The 24,908-nt window shown below is 36.1% G+C and overlaps 1 protein-coding gene across 3 annotated transcripts in view; it reads right to left on the bottom strand.

The window, feature by feature from the left end:
* The window catches only part of IMMP2L (inner mitochondrial membrane peptidase subunit 2), a 467,825-nt gene that overhangs the window by 148,684 nt on the left and 294,233 nt on the right, over nucleotides 1–24,908 (bottom strand). For 2 of the 3 annotated variants that reach the window (XM_035544188.2, XM_035544189.2), the window contains one exon: nucleotides 6,825–6,890. The exons of the other annotated variant lie outside the window; for it this stretch is intronic. In XM_035544188.2, the coding sequence (XP_035400081.1) occupies nucleotides 6,825–6,890 (66 nt within the window). The remainder of the gene's footprint in view (nucleotides 1–6,824; nucleotides 6,891–24,908) is intronic. 3 annotated transcript variants of the gene reach the window in all.

The following is a 24,908-nucleotide window of genomic DNA, read 5'->3' as shown; positions in this document are numbered from 1 at the left end:
TCTTTTTTTTTTTTCTCTCTTTTTTTTTATGCATTTTTGAAAAAATATATAACTCTTTTCTCTGAAGACAAAAGACAGCATATTTATATATTTCTTCCTGAAATTCAACTTTCTGTTCTTAACCTTTTTTCTCTTCATGGATCTTCCCTAAATATTAGACAACCAAAAATCTAATGCAAAGCAAAAACGTCTCTCCCTACTTTATAGTGGTTCTGAATAATGCTGAATTTTAGAAATCTAGCTTTGCTGAACTTCATTACTGGGGCTAAAGATCTACAGAACCTCAGAAATTCGTTATGGATATAGGAAATCTTCATTCCAGTTTTGTTGCATTGCCTTTATAACTTGAAGACACTGTACCAATATTCATTCTCATCATTTGCATTTAAAGAAATGGAGTCCAGTCATGCAAGGACTCTGCATATGGAAACAGAATCAAAATCAATGGAAACTCTATTTAGGAGATTTGCAAGGATATAATCACTGCTGAAGAGTCATGACAGAGCAGTATTTCTGGAAAATAACAAGAGCTTTCATTGACTTAAAAAAGTCCCATCAGTACCTAACTACAAGTAGTGCAAAATAAACTGCATAGATACCACGAGATATGCATTCCGTGCATACAGACACATTTAAAAACATAAAAACATAAAAACATTTTGGATGACTAAGAGCTTTTCATCTAAGGAGAAGCTTGACTGTTACTACTTCCTTTAGATACATGAATTGCAAAGACAGAACAATATGAAAACTACAATTACTCACTCCAAAGGAAAGATGTTCCAAAATTTGTAGTCTCCAAGGACAGTGCTGTGAACCTGTAGAGTTGACTGCTCTCATTTCTGTTGATCCCACCAGCAACCTTGTCAATGTGGATCACCACATTCTGTGCTGACAAGCCCAACAGAGACAATGGACTTTGAGGAGGAAGGGAATAGCCATAAACATAGCCTGTATATCATTATCAGCTGTGATTGCTAGTCTTTTAAAGGTGACAGCCAACATGGCTTCAATAAGGGCAAATTGTGCCTGACAAATTTGTTGGCCTTCTGTGGCCTTACAGCCGTGGTTGATAAGGGAAGAAGAACTGACATCAGCTACCTGGACTTCTGCAAAGCATTTGACACTTTTCTGCATGACATCCTTGCCTCTAAATTGCAGAGACATGGATTTGACAGAGGGACTACTTGGTGGGTAAGGAATTGGCTGGATGGTCACACTTAAAAGAGCTGTGGTCAATGTCCAAGTGGAGACCTGTGACAAGTGGTATTCCTCAGTGGTCTGTATTGGGACTGGTGCTGTTTAAGATCTTTGTCAGTGACATGGAAAGTGAGATTGAGTGCACCCTCAGCAAGTTTGCCAATAACACCAAGCTATGTGGTGTAGTCGACACACTGGAGGGAAGGGATGCCATCCAGAGGGACCTGGAGAGGCTTGAGAGATGGACCTCATGAAGTTCAACGAAATCAGGTTGCAAGGTCCTGCATCTGGGTCAGGGCAGTTCCAAGCACAAATACAGGATGGATGGAGAATGGATTGAGAGCAGCTCTGAGGAGAAGAACCTGGGCTGTTGGTTGATGAGAAACTCAATGTGAGCTGGCGATGCATGCTTGCAGCCCAGAAAGCCAACCATATCCTGGGCTGCATCAAAAGAAGTGCGGCCAGAAGGTCAAGGGAGGCGATTCTCCCCCTCTACTCTGCTCTCTTACACCTGCAGTACTGAATTCAGTTCTGGGGCCCACAACATAAGAAGTACGCGGACCTGGAGGAGTAAGTCCAGAGGAGGGCCATAAAGATGATCAGAGAGCTGGAGCAACTCTACTATGAAGACAGGCTGAGGGATTTTGGATTGTTCAGTCTTGAGAAGAGAATGTTTGGGACAGATCTTACAGCAGCCTTCCAGTACCTTAAAGGGGGCCTACAAGAAAGCTGGAGAGGGATTTTTTACAACAGCATGCAGTGATAGGGCAAGGGGTTTGCTTGAATCTGAAAGGGTACTCCAACAGGTGGACAGAATAACCAGGTTTTGGTCATATCTTAATGCAGTATGGGATCTTTGTCTGGAAGAAATATAACATCCTGCATGACAAGAGGAGTACATGAATTTATACTGTGATCACTATATTTAATAGCTGCTGATGGGATTTATTCCTATGAAATCTCTACTCCTATTTCAAACTCATTTATAGTTTTTTCCTTCCCAATTTAATGATGCACCTCTTAGTAAAATTAGAAAAGTTACTGATGCTTGTTTTAGACCTACAGAACAGTAATGTAATGATATATTTCTGCACTGTCATAATGTGAGAAAAGGGAAGTAAATATCTCCTTATTCACATCTTCAGAGCAGTTTTGCAAGATGCCACACTTAAATGCAACATTGTTTTGCTGAACCATTCAGTGCTATAACATTGTCTCCTCATAGCTTAACAATATCCCTGGACAAAAGTTTTCAAAATTACATTTTCTAGTGGCTCACCAGTAATTCCTAAATCAGCTGTGGTGTTAAGAAACAAACAATGACACGTAAGAATGAGAATTAGCACACCAAGCTCTTGCAGACCTGGGCAACTGTGATAGACAGAAGAAAGATTAGTTCAGCAAGTTGCTGAACGGACTTAATTTTAAATGTTACTAGTTTAATCCCAATTTTAATATTGTTTTCCTCCTCATAAACCTTCATTTATTTGTGTTACTGAAAACATACCATGACTCAGCCATCTGTGATAGATTACTATAGATTTTTGAATTTGCATTAGTGTATCTAAGATAAATGACTTTTAATATGCTTAATTTCAAAATATATAAAGTGTTTTAAAATACCAACATTTATTTTTAACAAATTAAATTATATTGACTTTTAAAAGAAGTCCTGCCTTGGAAGAATTATAATTTAAATAGTTTTCAGGAACCATTGTAATGATTTCCTACTTAAAGCTAATTCTCTTGTGAATCCATGGAAGACAAAACAAAACCTGATTTATGGGATCTACACTGTGCAATATTATACAAGCTGACATCTCAAGGGCTAAATGGTGATTTTCTATTCTTTAAATTCCTTTCAGGAGGAAGTTACACTAGCTTATCCAAATTAAATTATGAGTTATACGTTTGTGAAGTGTACTACAGTCTTCTAGGGATTTACATGACACAACTCACTTCACCTGGACTTTCAACGAGATTAGAAACAAGATCAGGATTTTTATTCAGCAAGTTTGTACCATTTTTCCACCCATCAAAGCATATTTCAAAAGTGAAGTACTACGTCATTCATAATTTCTGACTACCTGAACAATGCAAAATGAAAGGTCAAAATGGACCCATTATAGATGTCTCACCTACATTTATTTTCAAAAACTAGAATGTAGCCATTTTTATTTTCAAAATGTAGCTTTTTTTTTTCCTCTTATTTAATCCTTTTAGAAATGAAGGACTGAAAAACAGGATTTTTCTACTGTGGACTTAAAACACCTGAACACAAGTCAAAATACATGGAACCTGCCCTTTGATAATAATGTCTCTGTCTATATGGTATCTCATTACTTTCAGTTATTAATAGATAGTAAATGAAAACTAACTTATTTTAATTAATAAGACAACACAGTATTCTCGTAACAAATTATCCCATATCAAGCACCAAACAGATTGAATACAGATGATTCATTCATCTATGATAGCATAACTACAGACCCACAGACCATATCATCTATCACCCATCTAGTGGAACTCTAAATGAAAATACCTTCCAACTCACAGTTATTTGCATAGATTTCTTCACAATGAAAGTCTGCTCACCACTGAAAGCATGCCTTCATTAATTCTGTCAGTTGACATCAACCAAAATTTGCAGAGCAACAGACAGACTTCGTACATTTCACTGACCTTCCACATACAATGTCCAACATGGCACAATTCTTTATATAACCACCACTTCTCTGCAAAACTGCTATACCTGCAAGTAGCTCCATAAGCACATGAACCCCACTATACACGATTCATGATTCTCACTTTTCTGTACGTGGGAAATGAAATAACTGCTCTGCAGTGAGACAGGTTGTTTTCTTGGCAAGAAGAAATTCTGATTGATCACTGAAGCAGCAAGAGGCCTAACTACAGGTCGTGTTTTTTTTACTGTACAGGCATATATATTCCACCTCAGACATTAGGAGCAAGGATTTTCAAATATTCCTCTAAGGTCAGCATATATCAGTTCCACATCACTTTTCACCCATACCAAAAAGGAGTCAGAACAATAGATAAGAGTATCATTTTAATACCTTCAGGTCTACTTTTTGCACAGGTTCAGAAACTCTCAATTTTATTAAGAGAATCATTTTTATGTAGATCTGGATTAATTTAATGTATATAAATAGATAGACATAAAATCTTCATCATCAACAGCAATACTTTCGGGTTTGTAATAATAAAGACTGTCTTCAGATATATCAAATAGGAGTCAAAATCCTATCAAAATCCTAGTCAAAAAGTTTGTTTCTTAGCATAACCAGTCATCTGTTTTAGTAAGAAATATCCTGGTCAGACACCTGCTTGTGGTTTCATTACAAAAATAATATTTATCTAAAAAAAAAAATTTGCCAGTTTGTTGTTTTATTATCTAAGATTTTGCTTTACCTAGTCCTGCAAAAAGTATTATTTACATTGTCTACACATACACACAATTATGGGACAATGGCATATAAAAAAACCTTAAAAGTTGTAATAGCCCAATAACGTATTCTTTATCTAAAAAAAACTTTCCACAGATTAAGCAAAAGACTCTGAGACAATTTCCATGTGATCAGACAGAAAAAGAAAAAAAAAAAAAAGAAAAAAAAGAAAAAAAGAAAAGGAAAGGAAAGGAAAGGAAAGGAAAGGAAAGGAAAGGAAAGGAAAGGAAAGGAAAGGAAAGGAAAGGAAAGGAAAGGAAAGGAAAGGAAAGGAAAGGAAAGGAAAGGAAAGGAAAGGAAAGGAAAGGAAAGGAAAGGAAAGGAAAGGAAAGGAAAGGAAAGGAAAGGAAAGGAAAGGAAAGGAAAGGAAAGGAAAGGAAAGGAAAGGAAAGGAAAGGAAAGGAAAGAAAAAGTACATTTGAATTACTGGTATTAATATTTCTAACAATAAATTAACCTAACCTGTTTTTACAAAGACAAATGAGAATCATCACTCAGTCTTCTATACCCCCATGTGATATACTAACCTACAGGCTTGTCACTATTCTTCACACACTCTCAGCTATTATGCTCCAACACCTTTGTCCACTTGGCCAAGAACACCCACAGAAGTTAACAAATAGTTCAGAGTTTTAAGGCATTTGAATGTACAGCATAATTAATTTCCTATAATTGGAATTTAAGTTATCAAACATCCTTCATATTATCAAAAATTCCATTCCATTTCAAAAATACAGACAAATAATGTTCATAATATAGAATATTGAAAAGTAACACTTGAAATTATTTTCTATTGCAATCTTTTTCTGGCATTGCTACAGAAATTGATGAGGAATACTGAATTATGAATACCAGTCTTACCACTTATAATATCAGCAGTAATATCAACTATATCAAGGAATGAGTACTTTCTTTAGGATATAGGTTTACTCAGATAATAGGTTTTGACTCAGTAGCACATGCTATTCCTACGTTTTTATTTCTTTTATGTGATAGCTAGTCTTAGCCGTAGATATCCATAGTTTTTGAACATCAAAATCTTTTCTTAGCATTTATTATTTCAGCCTTTTGCTTCAATAGAAATGTCAGAATTTCTTTCTCAAACTGAGATGTTTGGGAATTTTTTAGTAAAACAAAAGTGATATGGACTGCAAAAGAAAAAAAAAAAAAGGCACAGACATAACCCACAGAGCCCAACAGCCCGTCAGTGCTGCCATTAACTAGGGCTCATTGAGACCACACTCAAATTCTTGATTTGAATTGCAGCTGCCAAGTACTTCTTAAATATTCACTACACCAGAGGAAGAATCATTATCCAAATGAACTGAGTCTCAGACTGCCATATTGTCTAAGAGCTCCCAGGGTCATTCATATCTCACTGTGGGAAACTAGGGATTTACCATCCCAGCTCTATGCCTATTCTGTTCTATACCTGGGAAAAAGAAACCCTTTCAAATAAGCATTTTCATCAAAATGATACCGTTTCCACAAAAACTTTTGATTTACATCTACTAGTAATTTATTTCCAATCAGCCCCAGTAGGAAGGGCTATCTGTCAGAGTAAACTAAGTCCTGGAGTACTCGAGAGTCTACTCTTTCTGCGATTCTTTTTCTGATAGAATAATTTACTCCAAACCAGTCCCACCATATTCCCTACAGATTCCTACAGACTGCAGGAAAGGCAGTCATCTGTGAGGGTTCTTCGTCTCAAAAATAAAGGAAGAAAAAGAAAAAAAGGACCCACCTCTCCCTCCCCACCCCCCCCCAAAAAAAAAAAAAAAAAAAAAAAACACTCAGAATATCTGACCTTAATTTGCCAGCCATAGTATGACACAGCAGCTGGACTCTCTAACTAAAACATCAGAGCCCTATAATCTTATTTTAAAAAAAATGATGTATGATTACCTGCCTGGATATGTGATATTCTAAGAAATAAGCTTTATTTGCACACATGTACCTTTCATGAGAGAGTGAGTAGCTTTGTGTAGCATTTCTCCTCTCATTAAAAAGGAGACAGGTACAACACTGACACCCTGTTAAGGACAGATAGAAAGAAAATACTAGAAAGTTCTCGTTGTCTAGGATACTGATTTAAAATCCACTGAAAAGCTGCACTATTCCTATAAAGACTCAGAGACTAAGGCTTAAAATACTTACTTGATAATGTCTCCTTCAAGAGCAATCACTCGTTTAATGATCTTCTGTTCAGGGTTTCTAGGAGACCTGAGACAGGGGATAAGGTTATACAATCAGTAATGTTCCCGTTGTTTTAAGAAAATGAAAAGAAATTCCACAAAGAAATAGACACTATTAAAGTCATTAGGAGATTCCAAGTTCTCCTTGATATAGCATCAATCATGATGTTCCATCCTGAAGTGAAGCTACTGTAATCATTCTCATTGCAAACCATCACTGAAGAGCAGATGCTGAAAATGACCTGCATATGAACACTCCAATAATCAACATACCTTTTATCATGAAAAATATACTTCACATCATTAGAAATAAAATGTCCCACTATTGAAGAAGAGGTTACCTTTGCAAATAGATTCATATGTTAAAACCCAAATTCTCCATGAAACTGTAACATCATATTGTGTTTAAACATGAATGTCATTCATTCACTTTGGGGAAAAAAAAATCCCTATGTTATATTGATATTTATCACTAATTTAGTTAAATCTTGCCTAGGGAATTGTGGACGGTTTAAAAAGACAAGTAAAATTTTCTCCAACTATCAAGGATTCTTAATATAATACCAAGCTTTCACTTCAAGTTATGAAATACATGAATATATTACATTGAGTGGATTATGATCATGTATTACATAGTATTACAAAAAACAAAGTTGAAGTTGCATGCCCAGTCTGAATAGTCCAACTTTCTGAATGTATATTAAGAGATAGGAAGATTAACAGATAGGAACCCTAGAAGTGTTATTCTATTTCATTTTAATGATAGACTAACGTAGACCCATGTGCACCAAGGACTTTCTTTCCTACACACTTTACGTCATTTTCTTTCATTTTTAACTTTTAATTATTTAACTATGCAAACTTAGTAGAGTGTTTTTATGTTATTTTAAAAAACCTTTTTATCTGCTGCTTGTATATTGAAAAGGCAGTGAATTTTTTGATTTTCTGCTGATGCTTGGGTTCTTTATATTAGACTCCAAGTACAGCCTACTAGCAATTCAATAACAAACCTGTATATTACAGGATTTGTGCCTGAAAACATTGGCCATGCCATCTTCACAACGTAAATTTGAGCTCACCTCTGGTCAAGAGGTAGCACACTAAGACTACATTTTCTTAAAAAGCAAAGCTGAGATTAAAACAATTGCTTTTAGTGACTTCAAGACTACAGGTATTTGCAGTTCACTTTCACTTCCAAAAGTTAAAAAGAAAAATTGTTTTAGGTGAATTCAAAAATAATTTTTTAATTTGAATTCAGAAAGTATTCCAAATGTTTCAATAGTTTTACTTTTGTGTCAATATATTTGCAATATATTTATATTTCAATGTAATGAAATAAAATTAAAGGAGCATAATTTTGAATTTCAAAAGAACTGATATTTTCACTTTACAGTTTAAAAAACCTGAAAACCCTATTTTCACAAAGCAGTGTGGAACAGTGAACATGAATAAGGACCATACTTTGATTCCCTAGTCAGCACTGGAATTTTCAAGTCATTTTTGTGAAACATTTACAGTAAGATTTTATTTAGTATAAATTTTACCCAAAGAGCTGTATATTCCAGTTTACTCTTCTCTTTCATCTCAGGCTGAGAATACACATTTTTGTAATATTTTTACATTTCAGTCTTGGGCAGAATTAATCAAGTTTTAGATATTCATATGATTCAAATATCTGGAGGATCCACAGCACTTTCTCATGCTGCTTCCTAGCAGGTTTCAGTGCATGCTCTAGCAGGCATTGGCCTTCTCTCATTCTAAATTAGAGGGCAGCCTAAATAAGAATGTTTTATTATTACATGCTATTCTACATTTAAAATACTTGTAAAAACTATTTCATTGTTAATTATCATTTATACACGTATACTCAGATTTTAGCATTTTCCTGTAAAAATTTAACTAATGGAAATAACACATAGTGTTTGTGATGAATTGTGCATTTGTTAAAGACTGAATGTAAACAAATTTTAGGCTCACTCTTTCAAAATTCTGTCCTGTTTTAACACTTTACTTTCAAAGGTTCTTTGAAATGTCCCATGTTAGCATTTACACCTGATTAGTACTTACATATTGTAGTGAAAGTACTAACATCTCCCTTAATTTGCCTTCATTCTGAAACACACAAACAAACAAACAAACAAAACCAACAACACCAAAACAACACCTCACGTCTTTGAGGAAGACTAAACATGTCTCTGAGATATGAGTTCTAAAGTATGGGTACTTTTCTGCTACTAATGACATATTTAACCAAAACAAATTATTTATCAAAAAGACTTCAAGGAATTCCTTGTAGATAGTTATTATAACTCATGAATATTTTTAATATTTGAAGCCAGAATAATTTAAAATAAACTTTATATTAACATTTTGATTCAAAGTCATGAAAATGGCAAAGGAATGGTAAGAGAGGGAGTAGCAGGCTCACAACCACTTTTAAATCAAGGATTTTCAACAGGAGATCAGAATGCTTTGTTCAAGAGCCACATTAAATAAACAGGAGGTGAGAGAGACTAGTTCTGAAATGATGGATATTGAATCCTTCCTGAAAGGTGCTTAGTTTAACAGTGGGATTTCACTGATTATGGAAATAACAATAACATGCAGACATAGGCAATTTCTGTCTTTGAAATTTCACCATATTCAGCTATAGATAAAATTAAACAATAAAGTGGGCAAAGAAACAAACAACCAGTAATCATTTAGTACTCCTCTCTCACTAATATCTGCATGAGATAAGAAAAAATAATATTTGAAAATGGGATTTGTTCAAAACAGAAGGAAATAGATGAAAAAATGAAAGAAACTGTTGATCTACTTCTTTGCACTGCTCCTAAATTACACTGTTTCTTCATTCTCCTTACATAAAAGGTCACGTTCAGACAAGTTCATTTCAAACAATATTGTGTGGGAAGAAATGAGATTTCTAACACACAATGAATATTTTTCTCCCAAAGATGGCATTCAGAAGATATAAATATCATTAATACGAATTAATAACAACCATCCATACACTTAACAGCCAGATCCAGATCTTGTGTTTCACAGAGGAGTCAGTTTGGACACATCTTAACCATTTTCTAAATCGTTCTCTAAAACAGTTAAGTCCATATTTTCCCTAGTAAATATACTTTCTCATTTACATAAAATCGTTTCTCACTATGCATGAATTAGGGACAACAGAGCAAGTAGAAACAGTCAGGATGACTATGAAAATCTCAAGCACATTACAAATACTAATGCTTAAGTAGCAGGTAGCAACACATCAGGAATGCACTAGGAAAAACATCTCTGGAAAATAAATCCACTTGCTAAATACAGATTGAATTCTACTCCACTTATAGTCACTTTTCCTTTTTTTTGTGAAGAAAAGTAGAACAGGCAAGTCTAGCAGTGTGTCTCTCAAGTTTGATGATAATTCATTGTTAACAACTTCTATTTAAGCTGAACTATTTTTTTTTTCAAGCACCTCAGAAGAACAAACACTGTAATACAAAAAGAAAGTAATGATCTCTGTAGCATCCAAGACTGATAAATATTTTAGATTTTTATCTGTCAAAACAATTCTTTAAACTTCACCTACAGATCACCTGATGGCTGGCTGCAAATAACAGAACAAAGGAGAAACATCCTCTCTGAAACACCATTTGTTGATGGGACATTTCACTCTGCCTCAGCAACAATTTCTAATTTGTTCCTAAAAGTAAGCTTATGCACGGTGCAATGCAGAAATCCCAGCCTCATTCACAAAGTCATGAATCATGATGACAAAATCTAGATTCAGAGCTTTGAGGTAAAAAATAAATACCAAGGGAACATTAGACATGTGGTATCTATTTGTATTCAGTTTTCCCTTAGCAACTCAGTATAAGCAACCTGACATAATTAATTTCTAGTAATAATCCTAGCCTTCTCCTAAACCTAGCTGGATATCCTAAACCTGTATGTTTGCCTTACTCTTTCAGCTGTAGAGCCATCATCTACACACAGCTTTAATTAAAAACTAATGAGGAATTCCACTACAGTAAAAGAAGAAAAACAAATGCCTATGCCATCAGGACATCATTAACTTTGGATTAAAGCCTGTCATGTTGGGCAACTTGTTTGAAAAGGAAATAAGCGAGTTAGGTTAAGTAGAAGAGAAGGTGGATCACCCCAGCAATTAGGGCAGATTCAAATGTCTTATGCGTCATCAGCAAGTGCTTTAAGATACAATATTCTAATCTCCAGCCTACACAGTATTCTGGCACTTTTCTCTCTCCAACTGATACTGGTGGGAAAAAATAAATAAAGAAAGAAAGAAAGAAAGAAAAGAAAAAAGAAAAAGGAGAATACATAGGAACCTTCTCCTGCTTACACACACATTAGATTCAAAAGTTAAAAGATATGCTTTAGAAGTAGAGCTATAAAGAGCTCAATTTCCTTATTACCGAATAAATAAATAAATAAAATAATTTCAGAGCTAAAGATACTGCATATCATCATAGAAAGAAAATATTGAGAAAAGGAAGACTGGTGAGACAGCTACAGCTAGGTTTTTAAAGTGGTACATCCCCAAAATCAGAGTCTGAAATATACTGATAATTGACAAGTTTATAAGAAGAGGTAGTTTATTGGGGAGGGGTATAACAGTTGCTTCTCTGTTCAAAAGTAAGACCTTGTCTTTCCTTTCAGGAAAGTACTGACAACCTTTTAGAGTTATTACCTCTACTCCACTAAAACTGAAACATTGATTATGTTTTTATTTAAACATACACTCCTACAGAAAACATAAATATATACATACATACACACACGAACAAGTACACATACATCAGTTTATACAAGCATGCATTCTTCTATGTTCATTCTTGTATTGGGGAACGTACAGTGTAGGATAGCAGTACTACAGAACACATTTACCTGGAAAAACAATTGGAGGAAGGCTGATGACTCTCTGAAGGCTTGCTTTCCTGACTGAATATCTGAGTACTTCAGTCACAATATTACTTCAAAACTTTTCCCCTTCCATCATTTGGATTATTTATTTACTCTAATGGATATTGCTTAGCACAATTTTATATAACTGCTCTGTTAGCTAATTAAAATTTGATCTATAATTAAATTAACATCGCAATTCTACTTTTTGTATGTGTTACTTAACCCTTTGATTTGTCTAACTATATTCTTCTCAAAAGTGCTCACAGCAAATCATGTTAAAGAGCTTAGACCTGAAGCTTCTACAGGCTTTTCTAGAGGGAGTACCCTTTGGGCTATACCCTAAGATCCCAGCAAAATAAGTGAAGGAAAACAGTTAATTCATTTCTACTCCCCAAAGGGATATATTAACATGTGTACCCAAATACTATATGATATCATTCCCTGCCAAGCATGCTGTCTCTGTAATAAATAAAAAAGGAATCCACTGATCCCACATAATGTTCAAACACAATGTTTGATGCTCACACAGCAGACACACCAAAAGCAATTATAAACAATTATACTTTTCAACACATATTAGCACAATAGCTATCATCAGAAGACAAAAATTTGACTTGAATAGCTATAAAATTTAACTAAATAAATACTACTTCATACTACTTCACTAGTTTCTTCCTTGAACGAGCACTCAGAGTTTCTAGGTGCATGTGCTGGGAAAAGATGTTATACCGTGAACTCATCATGAAAAAGCAGCTAATATGTTTTAAACAGCTTGAATTGAATACTTTGATGATCTAGAAGTTTAATTTTACCTATCCATTATCTTAGTCAACCTGTTTAGTTTCTTTGTGCTCACTTTTGAAAATTCTTTGAATTTTGATACTGTGAGCATTTTACAAAACAGGCCATTGAATGGTATTTCTTAAAAAGTTGAAGTGAAAGGTGCCTGAAGTTTGTGTTGTGTTTAAATGTATCTATTTACATGCATATATATACATATTACTGTTAGCACATGGTTTTATTTTTCTATGAGATCAAAGGAAGATGTTTAGGCAGCAGATAGAAGTTTGCCTTCAGATTATTCAGTTTACTTCAGATCGAGATTTATGTGATTTGATTACCATTTATATGGAAGTGACTGAAACAATGAACACTGTTTTGTTATAGCATGAAAAGACTCAAATAATGGAGGCCATCTCCTTCACAAACATCATTTCCGCTTTGATTCACGTCATTAATGCTAGATAATAAGGTTTCAATTCCAGAAAACAGGATGAAGGGGGAACTTTTGAGATCTTAATCTAAAGCTGTGATTCAAAGCCATCCATTCAATGACCTCTTCATTTCCCAAAATTCATTCCTGTCTGATTTGAAAATTCCAATACGGTTACAGTTTACACTTCTGGGCATTTCCAAACCTGCTGCAGGAAGAAAAATTAGTTGTTTATCTCCTTCTTGAGCCTTCTGGGGATCCAGAAAATAGAGCAGTAACTAAAATGTAGTTGGAGCCCAAAATAAATGGCACTAATATACCTACAGAATTGGGTACAATTCAAAGTACAATTTTGGTGGCTTTATTTTTAAACCATACTTGGAGGAAGAGGAAAAACAGAGGTAGTGGCTATCTCATCTTTATTTGCTGGCTTTGCTTAATAAGACAAACAGGGTGTTCTACTTGGTTGAATCATACACTACATAAAGATGTTTATCATCAAAAACAAGATCTGTGCCCTTGGTCAATGAAGAAGGACCTTCCCATTGTCAGCATAGTAGCTGATGCTTAAGCTCTGTACAGTGGGAAATACGTAGCAATATCCATTCTTTCATCACTCCTAGTACAATAGCTAGGATAAAACAGATCCAGCAGATCTATTTATAAAAGTTGTATAAATACAAATTTACCTAATATATGCACATATTTTCTAAATCAAAACATTTTAATATGTTCAATTCACTTTTTCCCAATCCATAAGTTTTGTTTTAATTCCATAATTCTTTATGCAGAGAAAGATCACAATTAATACTTTGACTTAAACTTAATTTTTTTTACCTCGTCAGTGAATATTTTATTTCTTTCAGCAGATACCGAATACAACAATAAACATAATATTTAACTAATAATATCACAGATTCTGAGACAATTTTTACGTTGTGGAAAATAGGACAGTATAATAGCAGGGGAAAAAAAACTGACTGCACTTATTTATTTTTTTGCTGTCATTCCTGCTGCCATATTCTATCGTGTAAAATTGCTGCATTAGATGTTTCCAGTAATCAGGGTCAGTATCTGTGCTCAGTATGGACCCACCAGAACAGATATTGACAAACCGGATATAGTGAAGAGCCACCAAAAAAATAGTAACAGAAGAGTAATGTAACAGCAGTGGCTTATGGAACTGGGTTTGTGCAGATGAGAGATGAAGAAAAAGGTTTAATTACTGCTCTCAACTATCTGATTGGTGATTAGAAAGAAAAGAGTCAGACTTTTCTGAGAAGTGCACAACAGAAAGAGGAAAGGAAACAGCATGAGTTGCAGCAAGGGAAATTCCAGATGGACACCAGAAAAAAAAAAAAGAAAAAAAAAATCACACTGCATGTGGTTAAGCAGCAGTACAGGCTTCACAGATAGACTGAGAAACTCAGAGATGCTCAGAGCTTGACTGGACAAGGCTCTGAGAAGTCTGACCTAACTTCATAGTAGACCTTGCTTTGAGCGGTTGGTAGGCATAAATGATCAACAGTGATGCCTTCCAACATATGCTATTTTGTACTTGTAACTATGCAGAGCCTTTGGTCCCATTCAAATATATGAAGAATCATGATTCTGATACCTTAAAAAACAACAATATGCAGGTTCTGCATGCCGAAAGAGATCATACTGATCATCTTAATGAATGCCTACGGATCACTTTTTGCTTGTCTTTTTGAACAGTACCTAATTCTATCATAAAGCATTGTATAGACGGTTATAGAATCATCTCAAACATTCTGAATGACAATGAGTCTATCATCCAGATAAATTACTTCAAAGTTTAATTATCCTTCCTATTAGGAAATCGCATCTGCATTCAAAATGGAATTTATGCAACTTCACTTTCAAGTTCATGCCTTCTCCTCCAAGGCAGAAAAACCCTCAATGTTTTATTTCTTCTTCATGCAGAAAGATTTGGGCACAACAATTTTCCTAGATTTCTCTTGGATACATCAGCTCCTTAAGCTCCTTAGCATACAGTTAGTTTTCCAATTCCAGAATCATTTTTATGACCGGGCTTTAAACTTTCTCCAACATTTACAATTTCTTCATGGCACACAAACATGAGAAGATTCAGCCGGCTTTACTACTATACTTAACAATAAATTTAGGAGAGTAATCTAGCATTATTATGTTGGCTTAATGCAAAAATTCTTTCCTTTTTTTCTTTTTTATTTTCCATTAATTTCATATATTCAGGCAATAAGCTCATCTTTTTCATAGTAGGAACTGATGTTAAGAGGATACAAAAAGTAACATCTAAACTCTTCTCTGAGTAAACTGCTTGCTAAAACAGTTAACCAATATGTTCTGATTACTACTTGTACTTCACATTCTGTAAAGTGATATATATCTATTGTAACCAGGTGATCGAGTCAGGCCATGCTATAACAACTGGGATGCTTTATTTACTGCCCTGTCTATCCCTATGTTCTTCACAGGCTTAACCAATGATTATGAAGATAACTGACAAAAAAAAGAGTACTTGACTTTGGATCACAAAGCCATCTGATAGAAATATTACCATACATCTTCACAGTTGAACTAAGCCAATTTACAATGTTATGGCCTACATTTATTACATAAAAGGCAAGCTTCTACATCAGGATATTATGTGGTAGTAAAAAATAGTCTTAATGAAAACATATATTCTATATTATTGCTATCATCAAAATTGCCTTTACCTAATCATTTTGTAATTTTATTGGTAAGAGCTTCCACGTTTGCTTGACAAATCCTAATTCTGAATTGACTAACTTTAACCATATTTTAGTTTCTACTGATAGAGTGACAATAAGCCTTGTGATCATTTTGTTCAGATAAGACTTTCTTAAGGCCCTTCTCTTTGTTTGTTTTAAATACTGAAAATGTATTGCAAATTTTGAAATTATTTGCATTTTCCCCTTTGTCTTTCTTCCCCTTCAGCTGCTGAAGAGGCATTTTCAAAATGGTATTCCACACTATAAAAAACGTTTCAGTCCATGCTTGCCTGTCAGCAATGTTTGCACCTTTTGACCTTAAACAGTATTATAAATTTAAAGGAAACTCTACAGTTTAGAAATTTTTTCAAACTGAAATATTATACAGAAATCATACATAATTTTCACAATGTTAACAGATAATGACAGGAATGGAAAACGTTCTTCAGTTGTTCCTGAATTCCCTCTGTTGTGAGACATTTTGAGCATTTACCATTTTTTCATCCATAATTTACAAAATAAGTACTTCAAGATAGCAGTTGCACCAACTGGTTAAGCATAAGTTCCAGTGATGCTTGATTTGTTCAGCAGCTCCACTGGAAAATATGTACAATGATATAATTAAAAATACAAGGAAAATTATATTTCTAATAATGTCCTGTAATTCTTAATTTAACTCCACATTGTATTAGCATTTATTAGTCAAACCTCTGTTAAAAATCACTGACTGCCAAAAAATATTTATTATTTTACACAAAGTAGTGTTTTGTAACAATTTTAGATTGCAAGCACGTACTGTTGGAAAGATAGTATTTTAGATTTACTAGTTTTTAAACTTCACAGCAACTAAAGCAAAGCATCCCTGAAACTTCATGGGGAATTTTAAGCACACTCTACACAGAAATAACAATCTGAATATCATAAAACATAAAGTCCCAGTGAAGCAGTCATACGCTTTGCCATATAGCCATGGAATGGGATGAGGAAAAAGCTGAGGTGCTTAATGCCTTCTTTGCCTCAGTCTTTAGTGGCAAAACCGGTTGTTCTCTGGATACCCAGTACCCTGAGCTGGTGGAAGGGGATGGTGAGCAGGATGTGGCCCTCACTATCCACGAGGAAATGGTTGGCGACCTGCTACAGCACTTGGATGTACGCAAGTCGATGGGGCCGGATGGGATCCACCCGAGGGTACTGAGAGAACTGGCGGAGGAGCTGGCCAAGCCACTTTCCATTATTTATCGGCAGTCCTGGCTATCAGGGGAGGTCCCAGTTGACTGGCAGCTAGCAAATGTGACGCCCATCTACAAGAAGGGTCGGAGGGTAGACCTGGGGAACTATAGGCCTGTTAGTTTGACGTCAGTGCCAGGGAAGCTCATGGAGCAGATTATTTTGAGTGTCATCACGTGGCACTTACAGGGCAACCAGGCGATCAGGCCCAGTCAGCATGGGTTTATGAAGGGCAGGTCCTGCTTGACAAACCTGATCTCCTTCTATGACAAAGTGACATGCTTAGTGGATGAGGGAAAGGCTGTGGATATGGTCTATCTTGACTTCAGTAAGGCTTTTGACACCGTCTCCCACAACATTCTCCTCAGAAAAACTGGCTGCTCGTGGCTTGGACTGGCGTACACTTCGTTGGGTTAAAAACTGGCTGGATAGCTGGGCCCAAAGAGTTGTGGTGAATGGAGTCAAATCTGGTTGGAGGCCGGTCACTAGTGGAGTCCCCCAGGGCTCGGTACTGGGGCCAGTCCTCTTCAATATCTTTATCGATGATCTGGATGAGGGGATTGAGTGCACCCTCAGTAAGTTTGCAGACAACACCAAGTTAGGTGCGTGTGTCAATCTGCTCGTGGGTAGGAAGGCTCTGCAGGAGGATCTGGATAGGCTGGACCAATGGGCTGAGGTCAACTGTATGAAGTTCAACATGGCCAAGTGCCGGGTCCTGCACTTGGGGTGCAACAACGCCAAGCAGCGCTACAGGCTGGGAGATGAGTGGCTGGAAAGCTGCCTGGCAGAGAAGGACCTGGGAGTACTGGTTGATAGGCAGCTGAATATGAGCCAGCAGTGTGTTCAGGTGGCCAAGAAGGCCAACAGCATCCTGGCTTGTATAAGAAGCAGCGTGGCCAGCAGGACTAGGGAAGTGATTGTCTCCCTGTACTCGGCTCTGGTGAGGCCGCACCTTGAGTACTGTGTTCAGTTTTGGGCCCCTCGCTACAAGAGGGACATGGAGGTGCTCGAGAGAGTCCAGAGAAGGGCAACGAAGCTGGTGAGGGGTCTGGAGAACAAGTCTTACGAGGAGCGGCTGAGGTAGCTGGGGTTGTTCAGCCTGGAGAAGAGGAGGCTCAGGGGCGACCTCATCGCTCTCTACAGGTACCTTAAAGGAGGCTGTAGCGAGGTGGGGGTTGGTCTATTCTCCCACGTGCCTGGTGATAGGACAAGGGGGAATGGGCTAAAGTTGTGCCAGGGGAGGTTTAGGTTGGATATTAGGAAGAACTTCTTTACCGAAAGGGTTGTTAGGCATTGGAATAGGCTGCCCAGGGAAGTGGTTGAGTCACCATCCCTGGAGGTCTTTAAGAGACGTTTAGATGTTAAGTTTAGTGATATGGTTTAGTGGAGGACTTGTTAGTATTAGGTAAGAGGTTGGACTGGGTGATCTTGGAGGTCTCTTCCAACCTAGACGATTCTGTGATTCTGTGATTCTGTGAATACATAGGACACGTAAACAACTGCCTCAAGATCTGCAGTTCTTGGATATTCACAATTCTCTCCCCTTCTCACCGCCCCCCATGCCACAGAGAGCTTTAGTTCCTCTCTACATTCTGATTTAGTCTTGAGTCTTCCAACAGAGCAGGAAAGTATCTCTCCAAAGATAATACATTCAGGAAAAAAAGTAGATTTCATGGTAAATACACATCCATAATGCATTTCCTGGCACCAGATGCTATTTAGCAGAGATCTCTAAGATAAATTCAGGAGAAAAAGAATAAGGATCAGAAATAGCGTGGTCAGCAGGACTAGGGAAGTGACTGTCCCCTGGTTTTTGTCTCTGGTAAGGCCACACCTTGAATACTGTGGTGGGCCCCTCAGTACGAGAAGGACATCAAGGTGCTGGAGCATGTCCAAAGGGCAACAAAGCTGGCAAAGGGTCTAGAGAGCAAATCTTATGAGGAGTGGCTGAGGGAGCTGGGGTTGTTTAGCTTGGAAAAGAGAAGGCTCAGGGGAGACCTTATTGTACTTTACCATTACCTTAAAGGAGGTTGTAATGAAGTGGGGAGCGGGCTCTTCTCCCAAGCACCAAGTGATAAGATGAGGGAAAATGGCCTCAAGTTGCACTAGGTTGTCTTAGTTGGATTATTAGGAGAAATTTCTTTACTGAAAGGGTTGTTCATCATTGGAATCAGCTGCCCAGGGAAGTGGTTGAGTCACCATCCCTGGAGGTCTTCAATAAATGTGTAGATATGGTGCTTAGTAGCATGGCTTAGTGGTGGAATTGTCAGTACTAAGTTAAAGGTTGGCATAGATGATCTTAGAGGTCTTTTCCAGCCTGAATGATTCTACGATTCTATGATCTGCACACTTTCAGTGAAATTCAGTTTTCCCTGGTCTATCTACAGCATGCTATATAGCTGCAGCCTCATTTTCAAATGAGACATCAGTTGCAGAAGGTTTTCTTTATTTCAACAGAGATGTTGAAAAGTTATAACAAATAAGCTGGTTCTTAGTGGATAACTTTGGACTTTTCCCCTGTGGAAACTAGATCTACTGTTGCCATGTGACAAAATTAAGCAGGCCTTTTTGAATCCAGCAATCAGAACTATGTATCTGAAAAACTTTCAGAATCACTTACAGGGCAAAGTCAAGACAAAAGAGAGAAAGAAAAAATCGAACATGTCTCCATAAGACAGTAAGTTAACTTTTCAAGATTTCAGCATTAGCTAAAGTGAGGCAAGAAAAACAAAAACAAAGCAAATGAAAAACTGAAAAATAATTACAATGTTTCATTAGAGTAAAAATAATTGGTAGACTGCAAAACAGTATGACAATTCACTCTGAAAATTTTAAGATAGTATAGTAACTCACAAGCATAGCTAGTATTTTGAAGTAATATCACATTTAATAGCCTTCCAGTCTAACCACTTTGAGATTAAATGACTCAGCCGCTTGTAATGCAGACTGTGTAATCACAACAGTTATGTGCACTTGACCTTCTTCCTGTTAACAGAGAGGCTCAATTAATTACTTGCTGTTTTAACTGGCCATTTCACCTTATCTTCACCTTTTCCAAAGGGTTGAAAAACTCTATACTTTAACATTTGCTTTAGAAAGCGTACACAGAAATTTCTGTCTATCAAATAGGAAGTTATTACGATCTATGAGAATATCTGGTCTTTTACACTTAAGTCAACAACAGTAAAATGTTCAGTTTTGTTAACCATTATGGTGTAGTGTAAGAAACAAATTTCATCATTATCATAGCTGCTCAAATATTCTACTCTGATTAGAAATAAAACATGACTTATTTCTGCTGAAACAGACAACAGAGAAAGGCGCAAAAAACTACAAAATGTAATCAAATGTTTGAAAATCATTCTCAGATTGCCATATGGGATACTAGATAGACATAATTTATTTAATTTAGAGAGGAAACTATCTTGTGATTCTGAAGAATCCTAAGTTTTTGTCTACTTTTTTCAATCACCTAAAAATGAGAAGAAGCACATTGCTTTTTACATTTTCCTAAATGCCACTTCAAGCACCTGCTGAGAAAATCTCATTCTTGATATTTCTGAACAGCTTGATACTTTCTTGCATTTAACCTCTACTATGGTCAAGAGTCTAAGCCTTCCAGAGGAGTTAAGTCTGTTATTGTCAGGGCACAGAAGATACCAGACAATTATAGTGGAATGAATCACCTTTTGGAGGAGAATTTCTCCTCATTGACTACAAAGGAAGCCAAACTTCAGCTTACTCTAACCATCTCAATATGAAATGATTAAAGATAAATTTCTTTAAAATATTGTTTCACCTACTTTATAAGAATCTAGAATAGATTAAAAAGAAAAAAAATACACAGGACAGCAAATAAAATATTAGCAGTGAGATAAAGGGAAGACCAATAACAACAAAATGTATACTCTTAAAATCGTATATTTGTAACACACATCTTTAATAAAAAAATCATCAAATGTCGTGTGGATTAAGAAATAACAGATCAAGCTGATCTTTGTCTGCTAAGATCAGCAGCAAAATTCCTGGAAGCTAAATGAACTTCTACTGCTACTTTTAAAAACAGATAGAAAAGACAAACTGTTTATAGCTTTGAATTCTTACGTTCTAATTTAGCTTGTTCTGTTGAGAAATCAGAAAAAGAAAAAAAAAAGAATAGAGAATCAGTTCAACATAAATTCAAAGAAAAATAAAAACAATTTAGAAAATATCTACAGAGGCCAATACAAGTCTTGAATTTGGAATTATTTTTAATTACTTTTGTTAAATATTGCCACATACTATATAAATGTTTTTTTCCATTATTGTCAAGGCACAGAAGGTAATAATTAAAGTGGGATGAATTAATTTTTTCTAAAAGTTAATTTTCTAAAAAAAAAAACATTTTCTAAAAAAAGCAGTGCTAAGACAACTGGACATAGCTACAAACTAACTTTTTTTTTTTTTTTTTTTTTTCCTTCACAACTTCTGCTTTTAGCTTAGATAGCCTTTCAGGAAAAATGCCCACAATTAACTGCAGGAGTCCACTCTGCAGATGAAGTCAGGCTGAATTAACCATAGATGGCTACTGTGAGAGAAATCCTTGTAATAATGGGAGTTATGACCTGCTTATGAGGATTTGGCAAAGAGCAGCAATGAGAAATTTAATAGGGGGTATATTTCCACATGATATTCTTTGTCAAAAGCTGATCTACTATGTCAGCAGGTCATCAAGCATTGTGCTCCATTTGATACTAATTGCATTATCCTCTACTTGTGTGCTTTCACAGATAGCAGAAGGAATCCTGAACAGTAACTGAGGATATTGCTTTAACAGACTTTGATCACCTGAGCAGACATGAAAGAACTCTGAAAAGTTTGCCAAGAATAAAATGGTGTCCTATGCTGGTTTTTGCCACAAGATTTTCAGAATCCTGGCCTGCCAAGACACTTCCTGTCTTGTATGATGATAAACATATTTATTATTTATTTTAAAAAATAAAAGGAAAGATGAGAGAAACCAGACGTGTCTACAACAGTGAACAGCATGAATTAGTAAAATATCTGTACTTACAGATGATTTTCCCTTCACACAAAGCAGTTTACAGGCTTCTTAGATAGTGTTCCTCTGCTCTGCGAAGGCCAATCTGTACACACAGCCTGAGGGTCTGGTCTGCACACTTGCTCCCCAGCTCCCCAGCAATGCTTCTCTTCCTACACTAGCGTCCCTACCAGTTATTCCACCCAAAATGTATCTTCCCTCTCAGGCAGCAGCAAAACCAGCCCTCGCCCACCCAGCCTGTCAAACCCAATCCTGTGTGACAGTTCCCTGCAGAAGGTCACTGTCACCTTTTTCTCCAAGTATATGATACACTGCTCAGAATATTGCTAGAAAAGGGAGAGACTGGCAGGAGAAGCAAGAAGGGAGGGGAAAAGGATGAATTAAACTTTCCATACACTTGTCACACACTCTGAAGATGCCTTCCTCACCATCCTCCATGAGGCAAAAGTTCAAATAAGTTATCAATTTTGTATCTTTATTCTTTTCAGATTGAATCCATGTTAGAACTAGGTGAATTCTACAGTTTTGATAAGTGTCAAAATGTTTATACCAGCTTAACATTTCTCTAGTCTGTTGATCCACATTTTATTTTTAAAAAAGCTTTCTTTTTCTGAACATTTCCTGGAAAAAAAGGATGAAAGTCCCCTCCAAGAAAACAGTCAGGAGGTTAGCAAATAAAATTCATGCTAGGAGTATTGATGATATAGGCTTGCGTAAGAAACTAATATGGAAGAAAACAATTCTTTACTTTTTAGTGGTTGGAAATGTAATCACTGCTAGCAGCATGAAAACCTGGGAGGAATAAATGCAGGATATGCAGCAGCATTAACAAAACTTTTAAGAATTTCTACTAGATTTTGGATTGAATCTTATAAATATGTGGTTCACATATTATTCTGTGTATTTTGGACAGTACTGACAGATTCTGAAATGTGTTGATACTGCATGTCTTGTTGACACAGAACATCTGTAAAAAGCACAGACAGATTAACTCAGTTAACTCAGTTAATTCAAACTTAGCATTGTTACCTTGGCATTTAAACTTAAGACTTCATATTTCCATGACAAGTGCATCTCCAAAACAGGTTTGAAACACAAACTGCCATTTGAGAGAAGCACTTTCAGCCCCTTACCTTAAGAAAGCAAGAACAGCGCTACACATTACTGGGGTTATGAAGAGACAAATATCAAGGGAAAATGGTGGAAACAATTGTGGAATTGTGGAAAAAATTGTGGAAAGAAAATTGTGGAAACAATACAGATCTTTACAACAGTGGTGCCTATTGCAACACAATTTTAATTGTTTAGAACAGTCTAACCTTTTGATGTGGATTCTCTCAGTAATATTTTACTATCTATTCCTAATAGGCATTTGTTGCAGTCAAAGACCATAAATATATATACTGAAATGTATTAGAGTTGTATGGCATGGTGTCCTGAGATAATTCTGTCTCAAAATCCAAATATAGGTTTTGTATATATGCTCCAAATGATGCATCACTGCAGAACAGTTACTCACACAGTTTCTTAAAACTCAAGCTGGCAACATTTAGGACATGATACAACAGTAGGGCTGTTGGATGTCATGATGATGCAAGTAAAGGTTGGACTTGGTGCCTAGGGACATGGTTTAGTGGGTGACATTGGTGGTAGGGTGATGGTTGGACTAGATGATCTTGGAGGTCTTTTTCAACCTTAATGATTCTATAATTCTAAGAATAAGCCTTACTTGTTTGAAAGAAACTATACGAGAGTATAAAAAGGTGTCTACATATTTTCGTTAAAGGATTGTTTAATGCATACATTTCAGGATTAGACTGTGTCTCTTTTCAACGGAGAGGTAACAATGCTAACACTTAGCAATGCTAACACTTAGCACTTAAGTAACTCTGTACATTCAAAGCCCTAATTGACAATACTACTAATATTTGTGATTTATAATGTTTGATCAAAAGCTACCTGTGCACACATCTCTGATGTTCAAGTTTGCTATGCAGACAGTATGCATCGGGACTAGTCTTCTAGTCTTCAAAAATAAATAATCGGAACATAATCAAAACATTGTTAAAAATACATATATAGTTGTCACATTTGAAAGAGAAGACATTTCCTAGCTTTAAGTTGCAATCAGTTCAAGTTGGCAAGATGAGTCACCAACTGCAAAACAACTAATGACAGCAAGGACTGCTCAGCAGGCAAGGATGTCTGTGACTTAAACATGTTGTATAGGAACAAACAGGACTCACGCAAGTTCCCGCCTGTTTATCAGCTCCTCACAGGGAAAAAAGAAAGCTGTTCTTCCTTTAGACTTTCACAAACTTGTCTTTGCTAGGATTAAGCAGTATTATCTCTCTGAATGAAGTGAATAGACCCGTAATAGACCCTGACCTGTAACCCCACATAGGCATCGCAGGGCTACACTGCTGGTACATGCACAGTTGTCTATCCACTTGCCTTCTCTCAACATCTGCTACATCTACAGCTGGATTAGGCCAGCCAACACAATCACTATCTGGAAAAATAAACATTTTGGTTTGTTTTTATATTTTTACTTAATAAATAAACCATGGGAAATATACATAAAGGGAATAGTTGAAATACCTCACCATAGTACATTATATTTTGTCTTCCACTGAGAGAGGAAAGTACATAACATAATATTATATACAGACTTCTTATCCCATCGATAATTTGTTTATACACTGTGACTGTAACTGGTTGAAAAATTGTTGCGAATGGCGTGGCTAATTCATGCTCTTTTTCAATTCCTATGATTAATAAAGATAACTGCATAACTTCAACACGCATTTTCTTCATGGGGTCTCTACCATGCAAAAAATACATCCTGTATACCCATACTGAAATGGAAGGCAGGAATCTAAAGCACATTCAAGGCTAGACATCTCA

This window comes from Cygnus atratus, chromosome 1, assembly GCF_013377495.2.
Source record: "Cygnus atratus isolate AKBS03 ecotype Queensland, Australia chromosome 1, CAtr_DNAZoo_HiC_assembly, whole genome shotgun sequence".
Lineage (NCBI taxonomy): Eukaryota > Metazoa > Chordata > Aves > Anseriformes > Anatidae > Cygnus > Cygnus atratus.
The sequence above is the reverse complement of the archived record's forward strand: the minus strand, read 5'-3'. Positions and strand labels throughout refer to the sequence as shown.